Below are 10,489 nucleotides of genomic sequence, written 5' to 3'. Positions count from 1 at the left end.
AGCCTGGCGGGGCCTGGATGGGTTAGTTTCTCCGGCTGGGACTAGGCTTAGTCTGCACGGGCGACCGGGTGGCCCGAGGACTGAGTATAGTGGGGCTGTGGCTAGGCGGGCACTATGGAGCCTGCAGGAGGGCAGAGGGATCTTCTATTTCCTGCTGCCTGCCCGAGAGACCCAGTGTCGAGTCCCGGTCCTTGTTTCCTCATCTAAGTAGAGATGACAGTCACATGGTGTGCAGGGTTGCTGTTCTGGTTGAGTGAGAGGTCACGTGTGTTGTCATGCCTGGTGAAGATTGTCAGTAAGTCTCTCTCCTCCCTCCCTCTCCCCACCCTCGCCATTATGTAGGTTTTGCGGAGAGCTGGGGTGTTGCAGTGGGGACAGTGTAGTGGAGTCAGTAAAGGCAGGGATATGGCGTGACCTAGAGTGACGATAGGGTTCGGGGAGGCATAGATAAGGATGGGGCAAAGCCCTGCGGGCTAAAGGCCGACGCAGAGGGTGACCGCAGTGGAGGTGGGCGGGGAGGAGGCCATGCCTTTGGAGCCAGGAGCTGCCAGGCTTTGGGTTTCCCGCGGGGAGGAGCTACTCTGCAGCGGGTGGAGCTACGAGCTGGGCCCGGCTTAGGCTGCGCGCTTCTGCCGGTGACCCTCTTTCTCTAGCTTCCCAGACTGGCTGCCAGCCCGAGCCATGGGCTGCCGGGCTCTCCTGCTCCTACCTTTCCTATCATTCGGGGCCGCCATGATGATCCAGCTTGGGCCAAAGTCCTTCGGCAGCGAGTACTTTCCAACCAACCCCACATCCGACCCTGCTGTAGCCAATAACTACTCAGTTCTTTACTTCCAACAGAAGGTAAGCGGAGGCTGGGAAGTTGGGGGTTCCAAGTCCCAGGTCCCAACCGCCCATACCTTGCTTGGCTCGTAAAGCTGGATGGAGCACCGCCCCCACTTCAAATTCTAACTCTTAATACTTAGGACTTGCTTTGGTTTTAGTTCACATTTCTGGAGGGTGACCTTAAGCCTTAATTTAAAATTTATCAATAAAAATATTCCCACGTTCCCCAACAAAGGCCAAGAGAAATTTCTTCTCCAGTTCTGGAGGTTCGGGATACATATTTTTAACTCTTCACAACCAGCTCTCAGAGGATGCTTCAGTCTAAATTGTTTTTATTTATTTATTTATTTTTTAATCTTGGCCAAAATCAAATTATGGAGAGCAACCTTGACCCCCAGGTCTCTGAACCCTAATCCTAATGTGTGGAGACTAACCTTGACCTCTAGTTCGCTCAACACGAAATCTGATGTACCTATTATAGAACACTAGCACTGTAAAGCGCCAGCCTGCTTTCTTCTCTAAACTGCTTCTCTCGGTTGAAGTGTTACTTTTAGAGGTTGAAGGTCTGTAATCCAGACCTGAGGTGAGTGCAAGGATCAGGTCTCTGGTCAGTTTTGAGAGTTTCCAGTGCCTTTGTTTGTACTTGGCTGCAGCATGAGGCATTACCCTATTACTCTGAATGGAAAAGTACCTGTGTTCTCTGAAATGACAAGGAACCCTTCTAATTCTGTGTTTCTAGGAGTCACTGTAAACATGAATGTGCCAGGCACTGGGATTAGAAAGAGTGCAAGAGTCTGAGCTTGGCTTTAGAAATCACAGCAAGATCCGGCCTAACTTTGTAATCTTGAACAGGTTACAGTTAGTTTCTGAGCCCGTTTTTTGACTTACTGAACACTGTAGTGACGATTAAATGAAAGCAGGTAACGTACCCCTAGCAGAGTAGCTGTCCTAAGTTATCGATGCCTGGTTACTGATGTGAAGTTTGAATAGGGATTTGGGGAAGAGGGATGGCATGGGGTTGTAGGACAATTTAATTTAGAAGCCCCCTCCCCCCAAAAACAACCTAGAAATTTAAATTTGGGTTTATCAAAAAATATTTTAAATTTCACTGAGGTAGCAGAAATCTTTCTGAAGCAGCTCCTCTAATCTCCTGTGGTACAGTTTCCTCATTGTAAATCGAGAAGCTGGAGTCAGCACCATTGCATCCTGTACTTTCCCTAGAAATCCCTTTCTGTGGAGCCAGCTGCTGTGGAGGCTAGCTGAGTCTAACTGAAATGAAGGCTATGTTAGGAACCCTAGTAGCACACTTGAGGTGTTTTGCTTCTGTCTGCTTTCTTTTTCTTTCTTTTTTTTGGTTTTTCGAGACAGGGTTTTTCTGTGGCTTTGGAGGCTGTCCTGAACTAGCTTTTGTAGATCAGGCTGGTCTCAAACTCATAGAGATCTACCTGCCTCTGCATTCCAAGTGCTGGGATTAGAGGCGTGCGCCACCAACGCCCCTCTGCCTACTTTCTTTTTATTGGGATTTAAAAGCAAACACTTTTTTTTATTTATTGTAAAAAAATTTTGAACTCAGGGCCTTTCACCATGGAACTATTTCTAATGTTTGTACTGGAACTTTTTGAATTTTTTGTTACACATATTTAACTTTTTACAGCATCTAGTTATTAACAGTAAAGTTAGAGGGAGAAGTTTTAGAACATATGATCTCCAATATCTCTTTGGGAATAATGCATCAAGGGGAGTGGAAAGGTAGAGGAATAGAATGATGCTAATTTATTTTCCTTTGTCTTTTGTTTTCCTCTGTGTGTGTGTGTGTGTGTGTGTGTGTGTGTGTGTTGCATTAGTGAATCGGGGAGGAGGAGGTCAGGTGGAATGCACTATCACTCTCTGCCTTACTCCCTTGACACAGGTTCTCTCATTGAACCTGGATGTTTAGCAGGCAGTTAGTCCCAGTGATCCCCCTGTCCTCATCCATTGGGGTTGCAGGCAGGTGTGGGGCCATGGCTGACTTTTTAATGTGGGTGCTTTGATCTGAACTCAGGTCCTTATGCTCACACAAGTGCTCTTACTCACCGAGCCATCCCCCCACCCTCTCTTCCTTTTAATATAATTTAAGACTTTTTTTTTACAAAAACATTTTCAGTAGTTGGCAAGTATGTTTGGCTTTGCTCAGTAAAACTTCATACTCTAGGCTTGTACTGAGTTTATACTTTTAGACACTTTTACTATCATGTCTGGTTTATGTGGTACAGAGAATGTTAGGCAAGCACCAACTGAGCTACATCTCTATCCTGTTTATACTTTGTGTGTGTGTATACTTGTGTAGTATATGTACATGTTAGTGTGGGTATGTGCATGTGCATACAGGTACATATGTATATATGTGTGGATGTTTGCAGAGGGTTTTCTTCCTTAATTGCTCTCAAAAATCCTTTTTGAGACAGGATTTTTCACTCTTGGCTAGCTGGCCAATGAGCTTCTCCTGTTTCTGCCTCCTCAGCTTTAGGATTATAGGCAAAAGCCATATCCAGTGTTTTAGAGAATGTGGGTATGTGGGAGATTCAGAATTCAGGCTCTTTACTAACAACTGTCTGCCTAGCCTCCACTGATACATTCTTAATAAAAGTGTATTCTTAAGTGGAGGACAAAGCTTCAAGACAACATGTCATTCTAGCTATAGGTGGCAAAAGATGTCTTACCAAGCAAGGAATAGAATCAAGGGTCACCATGATCCCAAACACAACGAACAGCTTCTTTCCGCCAGATTTCTTTTTATTTATTTTTTTATTATTTTATTTATTTTATAATATTTTAATAATATTTTATTTATTAAAATTTAAAATATTTAATAAATATTTTAATAATAAAATATTTATTTTATTATTTCTATTTATTTATTTATTTATTTTATTTATTTTATTTTTGGTTTTTTGAGATAGGGTTTCTCTGTGTAGCTTTGGAGCCCATCCTGGCACTCGCTCTGGAGACCAGGCTGGCCTTGAACTCAGAGATCCGCCTGCCTCTGCCTCCGGGGTGCTGGGATTAAAGGCGTGTGCCACCAACGCCCGGCCAGATTTCTTAATTCTACCTGTGCTCATGAGGGCTTTCTCCAACCTTTGAATTTCTTATTCATTCTTATTTCTGCTTGGTTACTTTATATGATCTCCTTAATCAGCCATTGGATTGGTTATGCCTTTCACATTGGCCTAATTTGGGACTGCAGTGATTGGGCCTCTTCTGGGAACTACTGATCATCTGCACCCAGCTATTCCTCTTAACTACTGGTCAGCATTTCTGTTAGTCTGTACCTTGTTCCAGCATGGATCTCAGGGCCACTGGCTCCTGCAGGCCTTACACATCTCTTTCCTTAGTTGTGGGGTGAGGGCATTAGTGAGCTGGGGTATTTTGATGTATGTACATTGTTTCAGTTCTGCTTTCTGTTCCTGTTTGGGGTTCCCCTTCCCAACTTTTGTCTCAGTGGTCTGATGTCCACTGAAATGCAGCTGTAAGGAGCTACTTGGAAGAGGATATTGATAATTATCTTTTCCCTCTTCTTTCTCATTATTGGTTTCTGTTGATGACCTTTCCTTTAGGCCTGGAGCATAACTAGTGTTTATGAATTCTTAACTATTGCTATGTTTGATGATGGAGTCGTTTCTGGACAGAGTCTTGAAGGTTATAGAGCTGGCCTCTTAGATGTGATGGATTAACTTTGATCTACATGGTGGAGAGTGGAGAACTGAGTCGAAGTTAAATATGTTAATAATTAAGAGCACAGGTTCTAGAGATAAACAGCTTTGAGAATGAATTCTGGTTTTGCTTTATCTGAGTAAATTGTTGAGTTGCCTGGATGTAGCCCCAGTTATGTAATTAGCAAAATGGTAATAACTGTACTCCACATGTCCCAGGTTTGTTAGGAAATGTGGTGATATGTGCAAAGTGCTTATGTAGCACAGTGTAAATCATTGGGTAGTCAGTAAATGTTAAGCAACAATTATTTTCATCTTTCTGTTGTTTAATGCTTTAATTTACTTCTTTCCATTCAGAATAATATATTTAATAATTCCTTATAGCTAAAATTGTTATTCTGGAAAAAATGAAAATCTCTCTGAACCTTTTCTGTTGTATTTTATTTTAATAACCTTGTTTTACAAGCTAAGATAGGAATTAATGTTTTTCTTTCTTGAAATGATTTTTTTCTCTCATGTAGAGATGTAAAAAGAATACCAAACCATTTCTGTTTTTTTTTTTCCTTCTATTTTGAGTATCCTCCACAAAATGTGGAAGAAAAATTTGGTAATGGATGTTGTTAGAATGACCTTTTATTAATAAGACTACAAAAATAGTAATTCTTTCAAGTAGCTGAGTGCCTAATGTTTTATCAGTTAATGTTAAAATGTAACTAAATACAAATTAACTTTAGGGTTTTCACTGTTGTTAGCATATTTTGTGCTCTATGGGATTTAGATACAGAACACTTCAGTGTGTGTTCTAGAATCAGCCCTTCAACTAACTTGTTACATGACCTTGGCCAGCTGCTTAACTTTCTCAATTAGCTTTACTAATGTTTAGAATATGATTGACTGTGCCCATCTCCCATGCACCTTTAATTCATTCATCAAGTGCCTCTAGTCTGTAGTGCTTTGCATTAGGAGCAGTAGTGTGGTACAGATTCCAGGGTTTACCATAACATTAATTCCCTTGGTGAGTTGCTCCTATGCAGTATTTTCATCTTAACTTTAAACAAGCCACAACTACAAAGTACATTTCAATTCAACATTTGTCATTTCTACTACTGCATATTTGTAACTTCAGTTTGGTTATAGGCAGGTTGGAGAAGAAAGTATCAGAAAGGAGGTGTCCTTATGATATGTCTTATTTATCTTCACTTCTAATGTTCACACAGTACTACTACATGGTAGGTAGGCTTTTACCCCCATTGCCTTTTGAGACTGAGTCCTGCTGCTGATCATATACTTGCTTAGAATTTGAGATCCTCTTCCCTCAGACTCCCTTCTAAGACTACAGACAAAGACTTGATTTACATAGTACATCTTAATAAGAAACTTTGAATGAAAACATAGACCATAAATTAAAGAAGCAGAAGAGTAAAATGAAATATACAGCATGTGTCTAATATATTGGTAATGTAAAAATCTGCTAATACTTACTGAAAGCTTTATGTGTTTTAGGTAATATGGTGAATATTCAAACATACACTTATTTAATCCTGATAGCCATACTATGAGGTAGATTCTATTATCCTACTTTATAGGGAAGAATATGCCTTCAAAAAAGTTAAGTCACAGGACTGAGTGTGGGGATCTCTGCAAACTCTAGGGCCAGCAGAGTAATGACCCACATGAGGCAAGAAAGAAGTCTGGTTCAACACGACTTGGCTGGTGCTGGTTCAAACTTCCAAAGTCCGACACTGGGCAGTTTATTTTAGTCATATTTAAATTAAGCTCAGCACAATTTTCTTGATGATAATTAACTTAATCCCATGTGTATAACAAAGCTTAAGACATATTTACATTGAAACTCTTTGCAAAGTACATATGGCCTCTTCTATAAAGATGGGTACTGTTGACTCAGAAACAGTGCTGAAGAATAGAGTCTAAGGAGAATGACTGAGATAAACCTAATAGTCTGTGGGAGTCAGGACTAGACCTACCAATAGCACAGAAGTCACCTAGGTTGTTGTAAAGTAAAGTACAGGTTACATCTCCCATACCAATGGGTTCTACCTACTGAGAAAATGATAATGAGGTAGAGAGGAAGATTGGGGGAACCAGGGTGAAGACAATCATGTGTTTGAACTATCCTGCTTTTCTTCGAGGACCTTTTGCCCTCCATGAAAACAAAACAACAACAACCAAACAAACGAAAAAACTGAGTTACACCATGTATTTGTAACATTTTGTTTTTCTGGAAAAACTCCAATGAGTTTCTACTTCTAATATAACTGTCATTCTCTTATTTTGTAATACCTGTCAGAATAAGCTAGGTTGTGCTGCTATAATAAAACCTCAAAATTTCAGTGACCTCACATAAGAAAAATATATTCCATCTTACTGTATTTCCAATGTAATGAGCAAGAGACTGACTAAGTCTTCCTTTCAACATATGTTTTCATGATGACTAAAAAAGTATAAAAAGGAAGCATGGGAAGTCAAACAAATGCTTCAAAGTGAATATGACACAGATAATTTTTCCCCCCACATTAATCAATTGTACTGAATGACAGAGTAGAGAGACAAGAATTTTGGAGTGCCTTGAGGTAAAGATAGTACTCATGACTGCTATACTTAGTCATTTGCCTACCCACCAGTCTTCATACTGAGCACATACCAGTATCTTTCATAATCAGGTATGGCCATGCCATGGGGAAGTTCCTAGAAGTGGAAATTATTATATTCTAAAGGTCCTCAAATTGTGGTTGTTGACTGTTCAATTTGTACATACTCAAATTTGTATCTGAAATAAATTAAAAACACTGACAAAATGTGCTTTGGTAGCACTCATGTGGCTTCAGTCTGCCTCAAAAGACATCTGTGAAGTGACGTCTGTTTAGTGTTTCCTTGCTCACCTTATCATTGTAATGGCTCACTGACCTGTCGGGTATACATAGTTAGTTTTCGTATCTTTTTCAATGAATAAAAAAATAGAGATTTATACAAAATTTTATTGCTTGATAATTGTTCATCAAAAAGGTAATTTCTGAGAGATGGACAGATGATTCAGAAGTTAAGAGTGAGTACTGCCTCTGCAGAAGACTGGAGTTTGGTTCCCAGCATCCATGTCAAGTGGCTCATAACAGTTCCTGTGACATCAGATCCACAATGATCTAATGTCTCTGGCTTCAGCAGGCACCTACACAGAGACACACATACATATAATTACAAGTAAAAATAGTTCTATATTGATAATATTTATTATATTTAAGAAATATATGTGTGTGGGAGAATTATAAAAATATTTTTGTTGTAGCTCACAATATTTAAAAGTTGTAGTTATTATTTGGTAATTGTAAAGAATTAACATTTATTGAATATATGTTCTGTATATTATGTACCTCTTTTTTTCATCAGTGTCTTATCTGTGCTAGGCAAGTGCTCTGTCAGTAAGCTGCATGCTTAGTCTTTCATTGGAATTATTAAAACTCTTAGTCTTTCATTGGAATTATTGGAATTATTAAAACTCTTTCTTGAAATACAGGATTTAACTGAAGTTGTATAAGTTGCCTTGATCAAGCTATTAAAGAACTATAATTTTGTCACTTTTTACTCTGTTGTTTCAATGTCTTCGGTCTTTCATTTACATTGTGATGGCTATATGTTGTAATAATAATAATAATAATAATAATAATAATAATAATAATAAAAGATCTGGTGAATCTCTGCTTATATTCCACATTCTTATTTAGCCTCCATAACTGTCTTTTAAGGTAGATGCCCATTTACAAGTGACACTTTTGAAATTTAGAAAAAATCAAAGACAGACACATCCCAGTTTATCCCATTTGTAAACCAACTAGTTTTTTAAGTCAAAATTGTAACTAGTTTGTGGTGTATTTGTAAAATTGGGTATTATCAGCAATTAAAAATTATGGTTTTAGGGTATATCTGACAATATAGGAAAAATGTTCATGCATTAATGATAAATGAAAACTGACAAAATGAGTATACAGTATTACACTAATCCATTTCCCACGGTTATACCAAAGTACCTGAAGGTGAATACTTTATAACTGATAGAACCATGTTGAGTATGATACTTTAAGCTGATAGTTGAAGCTGTAATTAAACCATGTTGAGTATGATAGTTTGAGCTGATAGTTTATGCTGTATGATATTTTAAGCCACTGACTCTGGTGACTGCATCACATCATGGCAGGAACTAATAAGAGGAGATATATGAGAACACAGGGAGCCAGAAAACACAGAGGAGGAGACCATTATTTTATAACAAGTCTCAGGAAGACTCATTTCATGAGTTAATCCCTTAGAGGGGAGTGCCTCAAATGACCTAATTACCTCCCACTAGGCTCCACCTTATACAGATTTCACCAACTACCAACATCTTTGATCATGGCCAAACTTCCAGCACATGGATTCTTGGAGAGGACAAACTACATCCAGACCACAGCAAATGTGTCTTCAAATTTATTGGGTGCCTGTTTTATTCTAGGCACTATTTTAGTGACTGGGAGAAGAACTTTCTATGCAGTATTCTAGGCATAGGGAGGAACAAATACACAAATTCAGAGATAAGTGTGTGTCTGGTGAGAACAATTCTAAGGCCAGTGTGGCTAGGGTACATTGTAAGGGAAGGATAAGTAGGAGACAGGGTAGTAAGGTAGAAAAGGGGGACAGACTACATGGGAACCTTGACTGTGTAAATAATTAAGTATTAAGAATTAGGTGAGAAGCCTTTTGAGTATCAATAGCAGAAGAGTGACATTCTGACTGATGTTTTAAAACAGATGTGATCTGGCTATTGTGTTAAGAATGGACTATGGAGGGGAACTGGATGGGGCAGGAAGAGTAGGCCACTGAAAAAAAATCAGATCACAGTGTTGGCTTGAATTAGTAGAGTATTAGTGGAAATGTGAGAAGTATTCAAGTTCAGGAATTTTTTTTAGGATATAGTTGAGAGGTATAGTTGATGAATTAATTAGATGTGTAGTGATAAGTAGAAGTTGAGGATCGTTTCATGGTTTCTTGACTTGAAGAGATTGGAAGATGAAATTGTCATTTGCTAAGATGGGGAAGGCTTTGGAGGAAATAGTTTGGGGATGGGAGGAGATGAAGAACTTGTTCCTAGACTTGCTACTTGAGTCAGGAGTTCAGAAAAAAAAGGTGGAGCAGGAAACATATTTGAACCTGTGTCAATATGCAGATAAGCTGGAAAGTCATGATGGAGAAGAACAACAGAGGACTTAGTGAAGACATTTTCTTATAGATGCTCATCTTAGCTAGTATAGTGAAGTGTGTTTGCATTTTCTGATACTCTGGAGGCAGGGGCAAGAGGATCACTTGATCTAGGCCAGCCCAGTTAACTAAGTGGGCATGGCCATAGGCCAACAACAAGGACATGATTGGCCATGGGATTTAAGCCATATAAGCAGGGGAGTGAGGATGAGTGAGGAAAAGGACATTAATGAGGTTGAAGGATTTTGTGATAGAAATAGTGAATTGTAATGAAAAGAGGAACTTCACAGTACTGCAAGATTGGTGTAATTGGGAATGACAAGATCTAGGATTTGAAAAAGAGGTAGTGACCAAGTAGAAGACAAAATTATTGGAGGATGGAACAAAATGCAACAAGATAAATGAAAAAAAAATTCAAAGGTGTTATAGTGGAATGGTAGTAAGCAAGGAGATAACTTGCCATGGAAGAGAGGAAATGAGCAGGGTCACTAGTGATGGTGCAAGAGGGCTGGCAAGGTTGTCTAGCTCCATGATGACTTTTAAGACAGGAGTTGGGGAGGAAGAAGGGAGACTTAGAAGCAAATAGCAAATAGCAAACTCACCCCACCTCAAGGAGCAGTAAGGGGATGATATTAAGGGAGCCACTCCATTCCTTGACAGGGTTCAATATGTTTGCAATTATCTTTATAACTGCATAGAGAATGAAGGGTAATTTTTAGCAGTGTTGGAGA

The 10,489-nt window shown here is 39.3% G+C and overlaps 1 protein-coding gene across 1 annotated transcript in view; it reads left to right on the top strand.

Moving 5' to 3' along the window:
* The first annotated feature begins 27 nt into the window (after nt 1–27).
* Nucleotides 28–10,489, top strand: part of LOC100752448 (lysosomal Pro-X carboxypeptidase) — a 44,087-nt gene continuing 33,625 nt past the window's right edge. Inside the window, exons 1-2 of the mRNA XM_027407662.2 lie at nt 28–295; nt 654–843. Of these exons, the coding sequence (XP_027263463.1) occupies nt 276–295; nt 654–843 (210 nt within the window). The 5' untranslated portion in view covers nt 28–275. The remainder of the gene's footprint in view (nt 296–653; nt 844–10,489) is intronic.

Source organism: Cricetulus griseus, chromosome 3 (assembly GCF_003668045.3).
Source record: "Cricetulus griseus strain 17A/GY chromosome 3, alternate assembly CriGri-PICRH-1.0, whole genome shotgun sequence".
Lineage (NCBI taxonomy): Eukaryota > Metazoa > Chordata > Mammalia > Rodentia > Cricetidae > Cricetulus > Cricetulus griseus.
The sequence above is the reverse complement of the archived record's forward strand: the minus strand, read 5'-3'. Positions and strand labels throughout refer to the sequence as shown.